At 31.2% G+C, this 22147-nt stretch overlaps 1 protein-coding gene across 1 annotated transcript; it reads right to left on the minus strand.

Annotated features, from left to right (window-relative positions):
• Positions 1-342: 342 nt before the first annotated feature.
• Positions 343-1432, minus strand: LOC125840688 (uncharacterized). Its single transcript, XM_049519651.1, has 3 exons — positions 1404-1432; positions 1070-1127; positions 343-783 (listed from the first exon to the last, which is right to left on the minus strand). The coding sequence occupies exons 1-3, from the start codon at positions 1430-1432 to the stop codon at positions 343-345; spliced, it is 528 nt and encodes a 175-aa protein (XP_049375608.1).
• Positions 1433-22147: the final 20715 nt, after the last annotated feature.

Below are 22147 nucleotides of genomic sequence, written 5' to 3' on the forward strand. Positions count from 1 at the left end.
GCATACCCCTGAAGTAGCTCATCTAGATGCAACTCTGTCTGGTGGACCAACTGATGAAGATTGGGCTATATTGCCCTGATTCCCATTACCTTGTTGGTTCTTAGGGCACTCTTTCATGAAGTGACCCTCTTGACTACACTTGAAACAACCAGTGGAGCCATTACGACACTTACTTGGGTGGTTCCTACCACACTTAGCACATGCAGAAGTCCAGTTACCTCCTCTTGCCATACTACCCTAAGACTGCACTGGTCTAGCTCTGAAGTTCTGTGAATTCTGATCATTATACTCACCTTTGTTTCTGGGTGCAGGTGCACTAGCAGATGATGGAGCAGGTCCTTTTTACCTTTGTTGGAAGGGAGAACGGTTCACATTACTCTTTTGTTGTCCAGACTCATTCCCTGTCTTAGCTTTCTTATTCTTAAACTCATTCATATCCCTCTGTTTCTCTTCCTTAACCTGTTGTACATAAACCATCAACCTTTCTATTTCCATGTCACCTATTAGCATCGCATCTTTACCTTTCTTACTCGACAGACGAGACAGCCCAGCAACAAACAAACTCATCATACTCCTCATATCTGCAACCATCTCCAGATCATAACGGGAAAGTTGGGTGAACTTCAAACTATACTCATGCAGACTTAGTGAATCCTGCTTAAGGCTAAGGAATTCCCATACCTTGGCTTCTCTCAGTTCACGAGGAAAGAAACTCCCCAAGAACGCACTCTTGAACACAACCCAACTTAAAACCAGTGCATCCTCAGCCCTACTCTTCTTCCACTGGTCAAACCAAGTCCTAGCCACACTCTTCAGTTGATATGCAGCTAGTTCCACTCGCTCAGCATCGGCAACGTGCATAACCTTAAACATCTTCTGCAGTTCCTCAACAAAATTTTATGGATCCTCAGTAGCGCTTGAACCAGTGAAGCTTGGAGGATTCATACTCAAGAACTCACGAATCCTCGAAGTATCAACCTTCCTGTCGATCCCCTCTTTATTGCCCAACTTGGTTGGTCACAACTTGACTTAGCACTAGGATTGCTTCCCGAAATTCAACATTAGTGACCTCTCCTTGAGGTTGCACTTCAGGTGCATTTGGTACTCCTTGCTCCTCAATATTACGCCTAGCAGGACAACCTCAGACAGCTCTTCGTGGAGGCATGATCAACTGAAAGACACACGCAAGCACGAGTTAGAAAGAGACTTTATAGAGATAAACTCTATTACATGAAATGAGTATAAAAGAACAGAACGAATTTCCTAAATGTTGTAGCCTCCTAATTATAAATGTGGCGCGCTTCACACCGATAACTAAGACTCTATAGACACGGCTTCATAGACTCCCTAGGACTAATGAACTATGTGCTCTGATGCCAAGTTTGTCACGCCCGATCCTATACCCTGGGAGGGACTGGCACTCGAGAACCATTGTTGGCCCCAAGCGAACCTTTGGTCTGGCTTAACTTATAGCGAAAGACTTAAATACAAGAAAATAGTCTCAAAGGATAACTCATGCAATAACTTAAAGAAATATTAGACTAGCCAAAATGGCAACTCAAGTCTCATAGCAAAACATCTGAAATACAAGACTAAAGAACTCATATCTAACTATCTATAAAGCCTCTAAATACTAAGAAGGATGTCAAGACAAGACCCCGATCATCTTAACAACTGAAATACTAGAACACAATATAAAAAGAGTCCTCCGGAAAGCAATGAGGCTCACCAACTGACTCTGAGTGTTCAACTGGATCAACGGGGCGCTGGATGTTCATCCTGGTTACCTGTATCTACATCATTAAAAGATGCAGGCAAAATGGCATCAGTACGTTGTATGTACGAGTATGCGAGGGGAAAACTAAACATTACATAAGCTTGAAAGGAATCTGAAAAGAACACTTACCTTAGCTTTACTCAACTAATAAATACTCAACTCAAATGCAAAGTAAAACAACAATGAAAGTGCAGTTTATACAAGGCATTTAAAATAGTAGATGACAACTCAATGTATTTAAGAAATACAATAACAACTCAGTTTACATATAAAGTAATATAATATTGTAGGAGTTTCTCTAATTGACAACTATCACTATGAGCTAAAGTGATGATACATTGTCTCGTCCATGCTACCAGAACTGTCATATACCTTTCCGTAATATAGAACGCCTCAACTAAATGGATCCACTAGTCTATGATAAAAAACATTAAGGTGTCATCTAAAAAGTATGACCCTTTCTACCCACGATGGCTACATGGTTTATGGAGACTTGACTTATTATGAATTCATCCCCATATCGGTTCTCAATACTATTCCCAAAATTTACTCAGATCATATGCTTTAGAAACAAAACTCTTTCTGTGGTTTGAGGTAATTACTCAAAAACTAGCTTAAAAGCTCTCTAGGAAATCGGTGTTTCCTTTCTTGTTTAAATGTGAAAACATTTCAACTCTTGGGAATACTTAGTTCCCGTATAATCTTTTGAAGAAATGAACTTTACTCTTACTCTTTACTCAACTCAAAACTTAAGTCTTAAAACAAAGTTAAAACATTTGCAAAAGACTTTTGTAAGACTCTATGAACTTCTCTTGACTTGACTCTTAACTTTCCTTGAATTAAATTATGGATTCAAGGTTCATTATCTCATGTTTATGGATGATTTCATGGTGTTTAGACGTACCTTAGAGTGTAGAAATCAACTAGAAAACTTTGGTACGTTACTAGGGAACTCAAACGGAAAGAAATGGGGAAAGGTAGAAAGCCTGGCGGCCCTGGCGCTCTGAGTGGTGCGGGGTGCCGGTCTTGAAACTTCAGAGTCTAGGTTGGGGCGCTCTGGCTAATGCGGCACCCTAGACCCCAAACTTTAGAGTTCCCTTTTGGGCGCTCTGAGAGGCGTGGCGCCCCAGCCCCCTCCCCATAAAAACCCCGAATTTTCTTGCTCATTTTTTCAACTCTAAACCCTCAAAATTCAATTGGTTCTTTCCCCCAAATACTTAGAATCGATTGTATCATCAATATATGTAATAATATACTAGAAATCACACCTAATCTCATGAATCAAACTCAAGAAACTTCTCAACAACTTCAACCATAAGAACCCACAAGAACTTAAACAAATTTCATCAAGAACTCATAATCTTATATTTCAAGAACACAATTACGCTGAATTGAATCATGATTGGCGTGTGGGTGAACTAAACCAACGCAATGTGATCTCACATACCTCATAGGATTGAATCCTTGGCGAAATCCACATCCAAAATCGCAAGAACTAGATGAAATCTTGAACCTTTCTTCTCCTTTCTCCTCTTTTCTCTTTTCTCCAAGCCCTAGTGTGTTTTGGTAAAGCGTAAACTGATCTAATTCTGATTAGATCTAAATTAAACTTCTAAACACGAAATTAATTAATGGGGTATGGAAAAGACCAAAATACCCTTCCAAAATCCGGTTTTGACTTTCCTTATCTAGACTGCCCAACTTCAAATGGACATATCTCATTCATAGGAACTCGGAATTGAGTAAACTCAGCGGAGTTGGAAAGACAATTCGAAGATATTTCCTACGGTATCTGGTAGCACACCTAATTCATCCTGAGCCAGGAGTTATGATCGTTTGAAGTTAACCCAACACTCAAACTTAACATAACTTAACCAATTTTTCAGATTTTTTATTCTTTCCAAAAATGACTCTTTCTAATTCTAATTCTTTCAAATAGCGTGGTGTTACAACAAACTATTTGCAGGAAAAAGAGTTAGGTAGGCCGGTTGCTCAGGAAGAGTTATTCAAGGTTTCTCACATAAAGAAAAATATGAACCCCACAGAAGAAGAAAGATGGATTGGGCCACATGCTCAAGAGACATATGTAAGAATTTCATTCAAACTTATTTTTTTCTTTTCCTTGTATATATTACATTGTTATTCTAAGAGTTCTTCATTTAAATTACTGTATATGTTTATGCAAAAAAAATTAACTATTATTATTGTACTCAACCTCCTGAAAATCAGAACATACCACTTACACAAGAACAAACAAAGTAATTTTGGTGAGAGAGTGCAAGTGAATCGGTTAAAAGTTCAGTCTACGATTTCACATAAAAGGCTTATCAAAAGAAGAAGTCTCGGTTTTATTGTTCATCATCCTCAAGCTTCGTTTATGTGGATAGAGAGACAATGTCTGCAATGGAGAGTAAGATATATTTTCTCAATGTTGAGCTTGCTGCAATAGCTGAAAGAGAGACGCGGTGATTATAATAGTAAAAGAGGTAGAGAGCAAGAGGTATGCAACGCTTCAAACCCAACTAAATTATCTTTTTGATTCAGGAAATATTATTCCTTTATGTCCCAATGATACACTTCAAGGTCTAGATAATGAGCCCGATAAGGAGAGTAAGGGTGATGATGAGAGTGATGAGTATGATAAGGAGAGTGAGGGTGATGATGAGAGTGATAAGGAGTAGTTGTATCTATTAGACATTTCAAACTTTGTACGTATAGTTCATATAGTTTGTATTTTTTTGAAATTGTTTGATTGTATTTTAGTTTAATTTGAATAGATTAAGTTTATTTTGAAGTAGTGTAATGTAAATTTTGAAAAATATCGTGTTGGCAACTCTTTGAGCTAGTTTGATTGTAATATACATGTAGACAACAAAATAACAATAATTTGTTGTCAGTTTGTTGCAGAAAATCGAACTCCGAAGGTTGGAATCTCAATAAATAAATAAAATAAAAATAAATAATACCGATCTCCAGAGGTCAGAATCTTAAAAAGAAAACAACCAAAAAAATATAATACTGATCTCCAAAAGTCGGAATCTCAAAAATAAAAATTTACTCCCTCTGTTTACTTTTAATTGTCATGTTGCGCTTTTTTGAAAGTCAATTTGACTAATTTTCAAAGTTAAATTAAAATACAATAATTTGATATTTAAAAAAAATAGATATTCAAAAACTATGCAAAAGTACTATAAATTGTAATTTTTTGCATATCAATATGATGAAAAAAATCGTAAAATGTTAGTCAAAATTCTTATAGTTTGACTCTAAAAAGAAAACTATGACAATTAAAAGTAGACGAAGGGAGTATAAAATATATAATACCGACATTCGGAGGTAGAAATTTTAAAAAAGTAAATAATTAAAAATTAATTATTACCGACATATGGAGGTTGGAAATATAAAAAATAAAAGTTAAAATAAAGTAATACCAACCTCCGCATGTCGAAATCTCAAAAAAATTGAAAACTAATCAATTCCGACCACTAAAAGTTGAAAATATATATATAAAAATATACAAATCAAGAATACCGACCTCCGAAGGTCAGCATCTCAAAATCTAAAAATTAAATATTCAGATATACAAAGATCAAAAATTATAATGCTAAAATAATAAAAATAAATAATACCGACTTCTGTAGGGCAGTATTAATATGATATATATTTCTACATTTTATTATTTAATTGATTTCTATGGATGAAAATAATAATTAAAAAAAACACATATAAAATCTACCTCAAGAAGTCGATAAATAAAATAAATTAAGCTCATAATTGTTTCGACTTAAAATTAAAACTGACCTCCGGAGGTTGGTATTGAAAAGAGATCAAGCTTTTTTTGACTTCATAGCACTTTGTTGACCTGATACATCCTCTTAAGTATGATTTAATTAGAGGTGTAGTTTAATAAACTAATCTTATTAGTGATGTTCTAGAGCTCTAAATTTGACTACAACTATTTTATGTAGTTATTTGACTACTACTACTAAAACGTTATTGTCAGCAACGTTTCATAATTCGATAATTCGTTATTCTAAGACACATACAACTAAAACATGACTCATAATAGCGTTTCTTCTGAATGGCTGAAAATTAAAATTCAAACTTATACATGCCTCATTCATCATTCAAATTTCCACTATTAAAATGGATATATATTTTTTGTACATACGTTCACTTGAAATATATATGATTTTCTCTTTTCTTTCTTTCTTCATACATAGACAATACTTTTTACAACAAAAGGGGAAAAAAAGTAAGGAAGACTTTGCACAAATGGGAGGTTGTCTTGTATCCTTTCCATTTCAAAATTTGTAAATAAATCATATGAGAGATCTTTTTTCTAGCCTAAGGTACCATCTGTTCCAAATATTAGACCAATCAGTTTCTTATTATTAAATATTAAACTATCAATAAAGAAGCTATTGAATTAAAACTGATGTAACAAGTAAGCAAAACAACTATTAAAAAAAACATAATGACTACATCATAATAGAAGAGACAAAGAAATTAATTGAGATTGTAGTAAAGCCCTCCTCACTCTCTTTTTGCTTGCAAAAGTATTATTTATGTATGAAAAGAGAAGAAAAGAGAAAATCATATATATATTTCAAGCGAATGTATGTGTGTGTGTATATATATATTCATTTTAATAGTGGAAAGTTGAATAAAGTTGAATGAGGTATGCACAAGATTGAATTTTAATTTTCAGTCATTCCAGAGAAACGTTACTGTGAGTCATGTTTTAGCTGTAAAACGTGTCTTAGAGTAACAAATTATAAAACGTATTGACAATAACATTTTATGTTTGTTTACTCTGTCAGATCTTTGTCTCTTTTTTTTTGTCATTTAATTCTTTTGAATAAAATATAACCTAAAACATTATTAAGAGATACATTTATATAAGTTTTGTAAATTTTCAAAAAAAATAATAATATTATTTTGATAAATTTATTTTAATAATGATTTATTTTGATCAAAAATTTGTTTTTCACGATGTACACAAAGGCGTATCTACAGGAGGTTCATGTGAACCCATGCTTCCCTCTCTAGATTATATATAGTGATGTTATATTTTTTTTAAAGTATTTAAATATAGAGGTGTGAACCCATGTTAACTCTGAATAATGCACCATCCTTTCAAAATTTATATCGTAGATGCATTTTTTCGTAATAGTGCACCCATCCTTTCAAAATTCTAGATACGCCTTGTGCATGATGTAAGTGCTAAACACGTCCTTCATGACATGAGGAAAGCATAAATAAATTGTATTAAAGCCTCATGACATCATTTAGAAGTCATAGCAAATTCCAAACATATATCCACTTGATCTATAATTTATGTCACAACTAGATACCAAGTATAACCTCAATATATGGATAAAATTGCACCAAAAGGAGATTTCTTTTTCTTTTATTCAATCATAAATTAATTGTGCCACTTCTTTGTAAAATTATGTCATGTTTACTTTAATTATTTTATCATGAAATTTGAGAAAATCGTAAAATGTGTGGTTCCAACTTCCAATTCAGTATAAAAATAATATTATAGATGATTTTTTTATCCCACTTTCTAACTTTTGATTGACAACGTTATTATCATGTGCTAGTGAAACGTAATAACTATTCAATTAACAAACAATTGATTTATGCTAGCAATTTCAATTTCACAGATTATAAATTTTGCCTACTTATGTCAATATTTATACCTGTGATGATTAAATATATCCATATAAATTGAAACAAAATTGATCTATGTTTATTTTTATTCGTAGAATTTTTTCATGTTTAATTTGATATGGAATGCCTACTCTAGATATTTTAATTCTTATCTTAATATATGCATGAGAATTAATGTCTTTTTCTTGCACTTTGGCATTTTATGGGCAGAGCATCTCAACTTTTGATTGAATGATTATTTTGATGCAAAGATGAGTGGAATAGCATTAGTTTGCCATATGCACCCAAAGACAAAAAGGCATTTCCCCATCTTTTCGCAAATAAATATCATATGATCAATCATCAAAGATTTTGTTGCAAAGGAAAATCTTGGAAAGACAATGATGCAACCATAAATAACTTGGTCTAATTTGTAGGTCAAAAGGGAATTTAACACTAACACACCATTCAGCACCTCCTCGTTTATTTTTACTTGTTCACTTTAAATTTTATATATCTCTTAAACAACAATATTTAATAAGATTATTTTATCATAATACACATATAATCTTAAGTCTTGAAAAATGATTTGAGGAACTTTATTTTTAAAAGTAAAGTAAAATTGAAATTTTATTTTTAAAATCGTCAACAAGTAAAATAAATGAATAATAATGATAAAAGGGTAAAGTTTGGACTCTTTCTGAAACATCCTATAAATGACCCCTAGCATCCTCAGAGGTTATTAGTATTTTCTAATATGATTATATGGACAAGATTAAAAATTCAATGCGCACAAAGTGCTCACAACAGAGTGCTCACCCGTAGAGCAGAGGCTGTGACAGAGATTGTAACGGCTGCGGGTTATCCTGAGGTTTAAAAAAATAATAAAAAATTAAAGGGTCATTTGATTGGAGAGATTAAGTGGGTTATTCAGTATATAAATTTAAAATTTGAGATTAAATATATCTTGTAATTGATTGAAGTTTTGATGGGATTGATTAAGTGGGTCATTTAGTATATAAATTTAAAATTTGAGATTAAATATATCTTGTAACTAATTGAAGTTTATCATAAAATGATGAGATTATCTACATGTATAGAAGTTGAGATAAATAATTCAAAATTATAACTCTAGAATTATATTCCTAGCTAGTCAATTTGCCCGCACTTGATGCAACCATAAAAATTTCATTGAATTTATAAAATAATCTTTTTCTATCATACTAGAATAATATTCAAAAATTATTTTTAGTCTTGAAATTTAAGTAAATCGGGTTTCAAGTTTTACTTCATTTTATAATTAACGCTTTGTTTTATACTCTTTTTTCTTCTAATAATTGATCAATAAATAATTTTTAGTTTTGTTGGGTTTAGGGATGGCAATGGGGCGGGCGGATGTGGGGTGGGGTGAGGCGGGTTTAAAGCTATGCGGTGTGGGGTGGGTTTAAGGTTGTGCGGGGCGAGTGGGATGTGGGGCGGGTTGAAGTGAGTTTTTTTAAAAAAAAATTAATGCAGGGCGAGGCTATTGCAGGTATATGTGATTTTATGTGGATTTAAATTTAATTTTAATTTTTTTTTCAAGTTATAAGAATGATAGAGCATTATTTATTAAGATAATTTCTTTAAATCTACTAAAATATTCAAGATAGTAAATGAAAATGGTTCAATAAAAAATAATTCATTTTCTTACATGTTTTCCAATTGACCTCTAAAAAATAAAATTTTAAGTCACTATCCGACTAAATTAATACAACTTAATGAAAAAATGAATTTATTTTTAGTATCAAAATTAACTAGAAAAAGAAAAATTTTTAAAAAAATATACGAAGCGGATCTATGCGGGGTGGGTTGAAAATGAAAAAATATTGTATTAAAAATTTTGCGGGTTAAACTCAACCCGCCCCTCCCCACCCCATTGCCATCCGTAGTTGGGTTCTTGATGGCATAGTCATTAATCGTTAATATACTCATCCTATCGTTAATCGTTAATTTTATTAGCTTTAGCCGTTGAATTACTTTTACCACCAAATTCCCTTACACTAGCCCATAATATTGTCACCACACAAAATCTCAGGTCATGCTGATATCTACTAACATTCTCCAATAGGCAATTAAGCCACACCATATCCCGTACCACAAAACACGTGAAAGTCATGAATGCGTTTACTGGGATCGTAACACGAAATACGTGAAACGAGCATCAATGCAATGCATAGCATCACCAGCATCCACAAAACGCAATCTTAGATCACAAACAATTCTAAATTTCAAACATCAACTCTAAAGAGGCTAAATTATGCCATAAGCAGGAAACTACAAGCCTAAGCTAAGGATTCTGCAACCCATTACTAGAATCAAGAAGATAGGAGTAATCTTATTATGTCCCATGCATTCCGAACTCATATGCAATCTATACTAAGCATCATCTTAGAGCACAATCAAACAAAAAATAGACTGAAGTCTACTTGAAAGCCGAATTATAATCTTGAACTATCCACGAGCTACCCACCTCTTCTCCACGCCATCCAAAAGCAACAATCATAAACTTCGCGTCACCACGATACCCATATTTCTATAACATATCCTGGGCCCAACATTCTGGAGCTAATGAAACCATCAAAATTAGATTTTGAGGTCGTTTTATATGAAGTTTTGACTTAAATCAACCGTTCAAACTTCAAAAGCTCCAGAACATAGAAAATTACACAAAACCCAAACAAAACACATGGTGACTAGTCCCAGCAAGTCATAAATGACTTGGGGTCACTACAGGAAAACTCTAAACGCCGGAAATATTGAAAAAAAGAAGAAGGAAATGACCAAAAAAAAAAGATATACACAACAAAGGGTAAAAGAAAAAAAAAAGAGATGTTTTGAAATCATCCATTAGCACTTATTCCTCAATGATTCTCCAAACAGACCATCAAACCTTAATAATAAAAGCTTTTGTTGGTTGAGTAAAAAAACTCCATTTCTTAGCCTTGATTAATGTTGAGCTTTGATGTTCTATGTTGTGTATTTGAAGTATTTTTCCTGATTTTCATTACAACCTTTTTAATTATGTAATGTTTCTTGTGAATATCGAATCTGGACAAATGAAATCCCAAAATAGCAACTCTAGAATAATTAATAATATGAGTAATTAGGTTTAATTTGAAATAAAAAAGAGATCATGAGGCCTAAGGACTTTTCTGATAGTTTTGTTATTGTTTTACTTCAAATTAGATCATAAGGGAAAAAATTCAGATGAAAGGTATAATATCATTAGCAAGAAAATGTGTGTGTTGTTCAGAGCATGATAAATAAAGTATTGATCACCTCTTCATCAAGAATGATAGCCTATTCAATATAAGATCCTTCCAAAAAGATTTCATTCAGTACCGACAACTTAATAGATCTAGCAGGAAATTTCCAAGTTGGCTATGTCACGTCTATACTTACTATTTTTTCAGTTTGGAAACTCTAGAGGGAAGGCAATAATAGTACTAGAAAACTCATTTCTCCTCTACCAATCCAATCCAGACGCACATAGCTAAAAAAAATTGTGTGGAGAAACTACTCTCCATTCATTTTTACTTGTCATTGTTTGATTTGGCACACCCATTAAAAAAATAATTATTGATATAAGTGTTTTATCAAACTATCCCTATTAAATGATGTTTAGTATTAGGTCTTGGAAAATGATTTGGAAAATAAGTATTTAATGTTGAGGGTAAAACATGGAAAAAATAATTATTTTTTCTTGATATGTCAAAAGTGACAAGTAAAAATAAAAATCTATTTTGGGAGCAAGTGACTAGTAAAAGTGAAAAGGCTGAGTACCTAATTACACAAACATTGCCACCATATTTACTAATTCTTGCTATAATTTGAAATAATTACATTTTATCTCGCTAATTGTTAATTTCATATCAGATTTCAAGATAAATATACCTAGATACATATTTTTTGCTACCATATAAACTGAAATAGGGAGAGAGGCGAATGAGAATAAGAGTGATTAGGTGAGGAAGATATACATGTATCTGGTGTGATTCACATGTTTCTGAAATACCAAATACGTGATCGATATAGGAGAGTGTCAATTGTGATGTGAGGGAGACGAGTACAATTTGTCTATGTATCCCAGATACATGTGAATCCAGGTGTGATACACATATATCTGGGATACCAAGTACGTGAGTGAGATAGAAGAGTATCGAGCGAGATGGAAGAGAGGCAAGCAAGATTTGTATATGTTTCTCAGATACATGTGAATCTACTAGGATGCATTGTATCTAGAATAAATTACACCTAATTTGACCTTGTGTATGTATTCCAAGATACATGTATCTTGACGTATCTGAATGCACCGAAATTTGGTAAGATTCGTAATATTATAAACTAACATGTATCTAAGTAATTAGCTCATAAACTAGTGAGATTTATGTAAGTTACCCATAAAAATCATCCTCTTTTATTCAAACTCAATCCAAACCCATTTTATGATTGAGTAGAATAGAGATTGAATTTATTTTTGTGGATCAAATTTGGAGGTGTAAAAAGCTGAGCGAGGTTATTTTTTAAAAACGTGTGACAATTTTAGAATTAAAAAACTAGTTTTAGAATTTTTAAAATTCAGGAAATATATACTCTCTCCGTCCTTATTTACTTGTCAAATTTTGACTTGACAGACTTATTAAGAAAAAAATGATTGCTATACAGTAAAATCTCATTAAATTAATATTCGGTAAATCAATAATTTCTCTAAGATAATATTTTCTCCGGTCCCGACTTGGGCCAATAAAAAGATTTACCCATTTTCGATAAGATAATAAGATAATATATTTTCAGAAGACGCTTATATAAATATATGGTCCTATTAATATTATAAATTAATAATTCTTTAAAAGTACAAATATCTAAGACAATTTAGTGAAATTTGATTCTATTGTGTTTGTTTTTTGTTAAAATTTAAATGTAGTTGAAACTTATTTCTAACTTTTCTTATTGCTTCCAAAAGTTTCGATGTTGTCTTTTCAAACTGCACCATAGAATTTTGAATAGTTTTAGATACAATAAGTGTTTTCTTATGTATAACTGGTTCCAAATGTATTATGTCATCTTCAACTTCATCATCAGTATTGATGTATTCATTGTACATTTGTACTTTTATATTTAATAAAAAAAAATTATGTAAAATTCAATAAATATGATACATAAATTAGTAAGGTACAATGATTTTTGATATAATTAAAATTAACCTTCATTGAATCTCAAAGCACTCTTTAAATTAATAAATATTAATTTATCTATTAAATGATAATTCTATAAAATAATAATATTTCATGGTCTCATCTATATTAATTTAGTGAGGTTTTACTGTTGTGAGTTTACTATTTTACCCCTATGAATTGAGGGACACAAACATACTTACTTACTACATTTTTCAAAGACATTAACTTAATGTTAATAAATTGAGGATATAATAGGAAACAAGATATTGTAATTTCTTGATTTGTCAAAAATAAAAAATAAAAGGCAAAAATCAAATTAAGAAATATTTGACAAGCAAACAAGAACAAAGAAAATATTTGTTAATGAAAAAGGTAAATTACGTACTATTTATTAGATAACGAATAAATATGCACTACTTCTTTAAATGAGGATTATATCCCCTCTACATTAGAGATATATTTACCCCTTTCCCTTGAGAATATAATAATGAAATGACTTAAGATGCAACTGATTTACTTTGAACTTCTAATTTAGACATTTGTGATAGTTGAAATTCGGAAATTCCTCCTCCCCTCTATTGTATGGGTTATTCTCTTTATCCGCATTAACTTTTTTGAAATCTTGTCCGTCCATTCTATTCTTTTACTTTATTTTTTTTTATTTTGAGTGTTTATTTTATTCTTACAGAAACTAGTGAATACTGATTTTTTCATTAATCGGATTTGAAAAATCTCAATCACACAAATGGATTGGATATTTTTTGCTAGCTATTCAGATCTTGTTAATCAGATAAAAAATGTTTCGAAATCTCAGAATCTCGTTGAAATTATCATCGCCTGTGTGTTGTTTTTAGCAAATATTTTTTTAATTTTCAAAAGACATAAAATTTCACTTCACATAGTAATGTTATTTATTACTATTATGATTTATAATAATAAATATAACTAGAATTAATAAGATGTTAGATATGTGTTTCAATACATTGCATTGAATATTATTATAAAACATTGTTTGTTTACATAAAGTTTTGAGTAGTTTACTTCAAAGTTATAAAATATTAAAGTGACTGGTTTTCTTTCTTTCTCTCTTTCCTTTTTATATAAATTTTTATATTTCAATATTATTTTTTTAGAAATAAAATCATAAAATTTATTATTTAAATGTTTGAAGGTGTCAAAAATTGTGTAGGCACCTCAGTCTTGAGCCGATAATATTTAAAACTTGCAATTTGATTTTTCAAATAGCAAATTCGTTTATCTCTAAAATGAATAAAGTTTGTTTATAAGTTCATTATGAAATGTTATTAATCCCTTAATTAATTATTTGGATGAGTATCTTTTAATAAATAATTATTGATTTTAGTGATACTTTATATTTATTACCATTTATAGCAATATATAATAATACTATGGTAAATCTGCAATATGTATTAAAAGTGAATTATGTATGCAATATATATGTATTATAACTATTTAAAAATATATTATGCTTGTTCGGTGAGAAATTGATACATTGTATTAAAATGTGTGATAAATGTATTATTCATCAATAAAACTTGTATTATATGTTTTTATAAATTATTCTCTTTAATATGTATTAAAACTGTATTAAAAGTGATCAAGTGAAAAAAAAAATATTATTTCTATAAATGATAATATTTTCTTAATATTGTATATTTACGTAAGTTTCTTAACATATTATTCTCCTTATGATTTATTCTGTATGCATAGATACCCGATAGCTAACCTCTATTCCCAATTGGACTATTAAAGTAAAAATTGTTTACAAGTTCATTGAAATGCATATTGATTCATCTTTCCTTTAATTTACAACTCTTTGTATTACTTTATTTATTAACAATTAAAATAATTAAGAATCTTTCTTTAGATGTTCAATAAAAAAAAATCAAGAACTTGTCTCAAACAAAATAAAAGAAAAAAAATGTGTAAAAATTTGGCTATACTGCATCAAACTAAATCTTTTATTAATTAAAGTAAAAAAATGGTTTTACAGAATAGTACTCATGTGGTTTAAAGTAAATAATTTCTTAGCATTTTTTTTATAGTTTAAAAATGAGTGAATTTTTCAAAATAAAAATAAAAATCTTTATATGTTAAAAGTGGCGAAGAAAATTGAAAATTTATTAATTAATTACTCTTAGATTAATGTCATTAACTAAGTTTCAATTATTCGTAGATTTCTTTTCATCTTTAATATGGAATGTCAATTCTAGATAGTTTAATTCTTATCTTTTTAATATATATGCATGAGAATCAATGTCTTTTTTCTTGCAATTTGCCATTTTATGCTAAGAAAGAGCATCTCAACTTTTGACGGAATGGATTTTTTGATGCAAAGATGAGTGGAATAGCATTAGTTTGTCATATGCACCTAAAGACAAAAAGGCATTTCCCCATCTCTCTCACAAATAAATATCATATGATCAATCATCAAGATTTTGTTGCAAAGGAAAATCTTGGAAAGACAATGATGTAACCTCAGGCAAATTCAGAATTTTAAAAAAATGGGTGCACCATTGCTTTAAAGACGGGTCTAGTTGGAACTTGAAAAGTGGGTGAGAAGAAAACCTTTTGAGTTTTTTTTTTTTTTTTCAAAAAAAAAACTTTAGAGCTTTTAGAGTTTAGGCTTTTTTTTTTTTTGAAAAATGTGTTTTTAATATAAGAAAATTAAAGCAAATGGTGCTGGCTGGGATCAAACTGGAGACCTTAGTGCTGAAAACAAGCCCTCGGACCAGTGAACCACCTACTGATTTGAAGAATGGGTTCCTCCAGCTAATATTTGATATATATCATTAATAATATACAAGTAATATATCGAATTTAGTCGGATAACCACAGGTTTTGATGACCCAAATTTAGTACATAAATTCCCTCCTGGATGTAACCTAAATAAATTAGTCCAATAGGTAGGTCAAAAGGGAATTTAATTTAACACACCACTCACCACTTCTTTACGGTATTCTGTCCGTTCACTTTTACTTGTTACTTTAAATATTATATGCTTCTTAAAAACAGTAATTAATAAGAGTATATTATTATAATACACATATTAACTGATGTATACTCTTAACTCTTGAGAAATGATTTGAGGAACAAGTAATTAATGTAAAAAGTAAAATATATAGAAAAAACAATTATTTTTCCTTGATATATTGAAAGTAAAAAGTAAAAATGAAAATTTATTTTTTAAAAAATGAACAAGTAAAAATAAACGAATAATAATGATAAAGAGTATAGTTAACTCTTTCTGAAACATCCTATAAATGACCCCTAACCATCCTCAGAGGGTATAACTTGTATGGTCAAGATAATCGAAACTATAGTGCATTATTATTTCCTAATATGATTTATGAACAAGATGAAAAAAAAATAATTGTTAATTAAAGGGTCACTTGATTGGAGGGATTAAATTATCTACCTGTATAGAAGTGTCACGACTCAAAAATGGACGTGATGGCACTTGTTTTAACCCACCAAGACAAGTCATCCTAAAACTCAATCATTACAATAAAATGCGGAAATTTTTATAATAAGCTCAAAATTAAAATACCCCCAAAATTTAGTTGTCACATGTACAAGCCTCTAAAGTATTACAATTGAATCAAAAGAAAACACAAGTCTCATATGACATTGTTTCTAGAGTAGAACAAGATCATAAACCAGAGTAAGAAGGTCTGCCGAGTTGACAAACAGCTACCTCACAAATCTCCAAGAAGCCTCGGAAAAGAAGAGAAAATATCACAAAGGTCTGGGATAGTAACCTACAAAGAAATGTAGTAGCACAGGGTGAGTACCAAACCACGCGGTACTCAGCAAGTGAACTTCTAAACACAAGCTAAGGGGATAGAATACGGGTACTCCTTACACCCTAACCGAACCTCCACAACTACAACCTGCATAAAATCAGCTCAACCTAACAGTTCACAATTCACATAGCACATATCTCAACAACAACATTCTAACCATCACATATTCTCAACAACAAGCTCAATATTCATCAATTTCAATCTCCACGACTACAACCTGCTTAAAACCAGCCCAACCTAACAATTCATAATTCACATAGCACACAACTCAACAATAACACTCTAAGCTCAATATTCACCAATCAAAGTTCCACATAAAGGCACTCACAAGATCAACAAAATACAATATCAAGTTCACTAATGATAATATGTTCAATGCAATGGAATGCAATGTCAAGTATAGTGATGCATGCCTGACCTAGTGATACACACCCGCTGTCTCTCAGTCCGGGACCCATCTGTCCATGTATCTATCGCGGCGCGCGATACGTCCCTCGATATGTAGTATCCATCGCGGCGCGCAATACGTCCCTCGAAATATAGTATCCATCGCGGCGCGCGATACATCCCTCGAAATGGTACATCCTCTTATCACATAACACTTATCACAACCATGTCTCAGAACTAATGCAAATGACATGTTCACACAAATCATAAAGAGATGACCATTTTCATAACCATACACAATTCACAACAATATAACTGTGATACAACATCAACAATGATTCAGCAAGCCTTTCAACCCAGTCTCAAACATCACACATCAACAATTAAACACATTGCCTTTTATTACCCCTTTTTCATCATTAGAAAATAATCAATATGTACAAGTCAATCCATCAGCAAGTCTCATTACCCCCAAACACATATCACAAGGAAATACGTGAATTCCATACACTTAACAAGGGTTTAGAAATCCACTTGCCTCAATCAATCAAGAATTCACTCCAGAACTTGAGTCTTCCCCTTTCGTTGAACTTCCAACTCAAAGCAATCTATTCAAATGAATGGCCAGAATAAGATTCCAAAACTAACAACACTCATATTACTATGTGTTTAGCTTTGACCCAAAAATTCATCAAAGTTTATAATCAAGTTCTTAAGCTCGATGTCTATTAACATGTCAACTCTCATATTTCTCAAATTCAAGCCTAGGGTTAAGTCATAATTTCTCCAAATACTACAACCCTAATAGCTTTCATATAATATAACACCCGATATTTAATTACATATCTCAATATATCAAACCTGAATCTTAATATGATAACCTCAAAAATAATTCTTAAATCAAAATTTAATGTATAATCAATGTCCTTTAACAACGAACCAGTACTATTCAAGTCTACCAAGAAATATGCAGCCATTAACTAACTTCGTAAAAAAATACCCTTTTCCAACGATTACATCATCATTAACCCTTCATATATATATATATATATATATATCACTAACTTGTCCCAACTTAATTTGAAAGAAAACTAAAATTATCGTGTAAGATGGATCATTTAATGTCTAATGCAATAAACATTATAATATTAAAAGGATCGTGAACACAGTAACTCATTAATGAGTCAATATGCAGTAACTTGCTTATATTAACCAAAAACTTATAAAAAAAACTAAATTGAATCATTAACTTCATTAAATAATTATTAAATATAATATAATTGCCATTATCTCTGGCCACAATCTTTCCAAACAACAATCACTAAACGACATTCCAACAAGGAGGATATTATTATACTAATGTATACCCCTATCTTAGCAATTACTACTTACAATAAGAATTGGACTTGAGGTTTACCTGAAGCACGAACTATTTTTCTTGCGACGCCAAATGTGCCTCTCTCTCGTACAATCCTTTTATTTTCCTCTCTCAAATTGTGGACTAAAATGTTAAACCCTACTAACATATTTTAATGTATATGGGCCAACAAAGTGACATGGGAAAATAATAAATTAAGGGCTTGATCTATTAACCACCAACTAATAATTAATTATTTAATAAAATATCTGTCAACTGAATAACTATAGTTATCGAGTAGTTAGAAATTCCCAACCAACTTTACAAACTGATCAAAAGTTACTCAGGACAACTACCGAGATGGGTAAAACAGTAATTTTGTAAAAAAAATTATAAAAATGACTTTTGGGTCATTACAAGAAGGTGAGATAAATAATTCAAAATTATAATTTCAGAATTATATTCCTAATTAGTCAATTTTCCGTAGCTTGTGCGACCATACAAATAACATTGAATTTATAAAATAATCTTTTCTATCATATTAGAATATAAAGAATATTCAAAAAATTATTTTGTCCTTGAAATTTTAAATAATTAGTTTTCAAGTATTACTTCATTTTATTATTAACACTTTGTTTTATACTTTTTTTTTTCTTCTAATATTTGATCACTAAAGAATTTTTAGTTTTGTAAAAATACTGGCTTCTTGATGGCATATTCATTAATCGTTAATAAGGATGGCAAGGGGGATGCGGGGTGGGTTGAGCTTAACCTACAAAATTTTTAATCCGTTTCGTCTCGCAAAATATTTTTTCATTTTCAACCGCCCCGCATAGACCCGCTCCGCATGAATCCGTCCCGCATAATTTTTTTTTAATATTTTCTTTTTCTAGTTAAGTTTGGTACTAAAAATAAAATTCATAAAAATAAATTTAATTTTTTCTTTAAGTTGTATTAATTTAATAGGATAGTGACTTAAAATTTTATTTTTTAGAGGTCAATTGGGAAACATGTAAGAAATTGAATTATTTTTTATTGAACTATTTTCATTTACTATCTTGAATATTTTAGTAGCTTTAAAGAATTTATCGTAATAAATAATACTCTATTACTTTTATAACATGTAAAAAACTAAAATCAAGTTTAAACCCACATAAAATCACATATACCCGCAACCCACCCCGCCCCGCATAGCCTTAAACCCGATCCACCCCGCATTCGCCCCGCCCCATTGCAATCCCTAATTGTTAATCTACTCATTCTACCCTTAAAAAGTGAGTCTGCACTCTAATTGACGAGAGGAAAAAAGTCAAATGAATCGAAGTTTGACTTGACACGAAATTGAGGTGCAAAACAAAAAAGCTACTCTCTCTATTTAAGAATGGCCTAGTTTGACTTGACACAAATTTTTTAAGAAAATTATGAAGACCTTTTAATCATGCTGTCTTAAATTAAAATTATGTCAAATGTATCAAAATGTCTTTTTATAGTGTGATCTTAAAAGTTGAAATTAAAGTGTTACTAAAAAAGAAAATATGTCACATTTTAAAAACAAATTAAAAGGGAAAGTAGATCATTCTTTTTGAAATAGAGGGAGTATATCCGATCTATCTATAGAATAGTAATTTATTGTGTTATACTACTGACTAGGGGCGGCAATTGGGCGGGTTGGGTTAAATTTGGGTGGGTCAAAATGGGTTGGTTCAAAACGGATTAGGCAACGGGTCATAACTCGATCCGTCCAACTTTTACTACGTTTTAATAGTTTTATTGGTTATTTTATAAGCTTTTAGTACCTAATAAAAAATATCTTTATTATAACTATATATAACATATAAAATCAAAAAAAAGTTTTTTAAAAATATTTTGACAAGATTTCTCAAAAATCAATTTGAGTCACATATCAACCCAATTTTTAATGGGTTAAAATGGGTTGGGTTGAAATGAGTTGAGCTAACAAATGAGCGGGTCAATAACCAACCCAAATCTAAATGGGTTGGGTCGGGTTGAGTTTAATTTTTTCATCCCTACTACCGACGAATATGATGCATCGGCAGTGGTTGCTCCTCCATTAATTAGAAATTTCAAGTTCAAGCTGAATTTCAATGCAAATATCAAACACCGAATACAAAATTAAATAATAATATTAATAATAATAATGCTATATATATATACTAGTTTTTGGACATGTGCATTGCACGTGTGTCCAATGTTAGTTAGTACAAATTTTTTAAATGATATAGATGATGCTAAAACATGTAAGTAATAAGTGACTAAATTTAGGAAAGGGTAATTGTTTGTAGCTTATACACAATCTATTGAATTGGTATAACATTTTTCTTATGTAGTTCTCATAAATCTTGTACTCAGTGTGACACTTTTTTTTTTTAATATTTCAATTACATATAGTTTATAGGTAAACATAAGTAACGTTGATTATGTTTGTAAATGTTTCTATCTTAACGTTTGTGTCTTATTTTTAAAAAAACTATAGTCTCCTCCTTCTTCTATCCACATACATATCAAGATGTTGTTTCCGAATAAAAATTGTATATCATAATGTAGAAATATTGATTAACATATGTCTTCTTTAAGGTGGATAATGTATTGTTGTCAATTTCACAGGGTACACTTGAAAAAGTCATATTTATTTGTAATAGATAATTGCATGTAGAACTTTCTTTATTTGATTCAAGATTATGAATCCTTCATATGTAAATTTTATATGAGAATATTAACTAAATTATTTAAATATAATAGTTGTAAACTCTGGAAATTTGAAATAACTAGGAAGAAGCTAATAATTGGAAATAGTCATTTTTGGAAAGAATGAAAATCTGGAAATTTGATTAAGTTAGGAACAGTTGAGTTTTGGTCAACTTCAAATAACCATAACTCCTAACTCAGGATGATTTAGGTGTACTTCCAGACATGGTTGGAAAGCTCTTGGAATGATTTTTCCAACGCCGCCAAGTTTACGCGATTTCGAGTTTGGATGAGTGAGTTATTCCCTTTGGAAGTTAGGCTGTTTGAATAAGGAAATGCCCAATCCGAATTTTGGAAGGGTAATTTAGTCTTTTCCTTACCTAATTATTCTAATTCATTTTTAGGAGATTAATTGGGGTAAAACCAGATTTTGGTCAGTTTAGAAAAATTAGAGTTCACGCTAGGCTTGGAGAAAAGAGAAAAGAGGAGAAAGGAGAAGAGGAAGAAAGATTCGTCAATTTCGTCAAGGATAGCTTGTGGATTTCATCGGGGGTGATCCCTAAAAAGGTATGTGAGATCACATATCGTTGGCTTAGTTCACCCACGCGCCAAGCATTTTTAATTCAATGTATTTTCGTCCTAAAAAGATTGAGAAATTGGTGTTCTTGATAGTTGTTCTTGAATTGATTTCGTTCTTGAATATGAGTTGGGATTAAGGAGTTTCTTGATGGTTAAGTGTTGTTTCCTTGAATTGTTTGGGTTAGATTTTTGTGCATATATGATTTGGGTACATGAATCTAAGGTGAATTTGGGAAAAAGAATCAGATTGAAACGAGAAAACGAGTTGAAAATCTCGTCAGACGCACCTGGGGAGGGCTAGGCGCGTCGCGCCCCCATAGCTCCAGGAGGCTGAGGCGGCGCGCCTACAATGCGCCCAAAACAAGCCCCAGTAAGTTGGGGCCTGGCGCGACGCGCCAGGGACGCGCTCGGATCGGCGTTTTTCACCAGTTTTTTCATCGTTTAGCCTATTTAAGTTATTCTAAAGTGTCCTAACACTTTCCATTGATTCTAACTAATCTAAATGACTTCTAAACACCTAGAAATCATCCATAAACATGAATCATAACCTTGAATCCATAAATTCAAATTCAAGGAAAGTCAAGAGCCATGTCTATGAAGTTTTCATAGTCTTTTGCAAATGCTTTTAACCTTGTTTTAA

Source organism: Solanum verrucosum, unplaced genomic scaffold (assembly GCF_900185275.1).
Source record: "Solanum verrucosum unplaced genomic scaffold, falcon-dt-bn FXZP01000176.1, whole genome shotgun sequence".
NCBI lineage: Eukaryota > Viridiplantae > Streptophyta > Magnoliopsida > Solanales > Solanaceae > Solanum > Solanum verrucosum.

Bases quoted from the DNA above. Each gene is read 5' to 3' on its own strand.
- LOC125840688 (XM_049519651.1), bottom strand. From the start codon at position 1,432: ATGGTTCTCGAGTGCCAGTCCCTCCCAGG. The intron at 1,128-1,403 runs GTATAGGATCGG...TTGTCCTGCTAG, and splicing joins GAGTGCCAGTCCCTCCCAGG to GCGTAATATTGAGGAGCAAG. The intron at 784-1,069 runs GTCACTAATGTT...TGGTTTGACCAG, and splicing joins AAGTGCAACCTCAAGGAGAG to TGGAAGAAGAGTAGGGCTGA.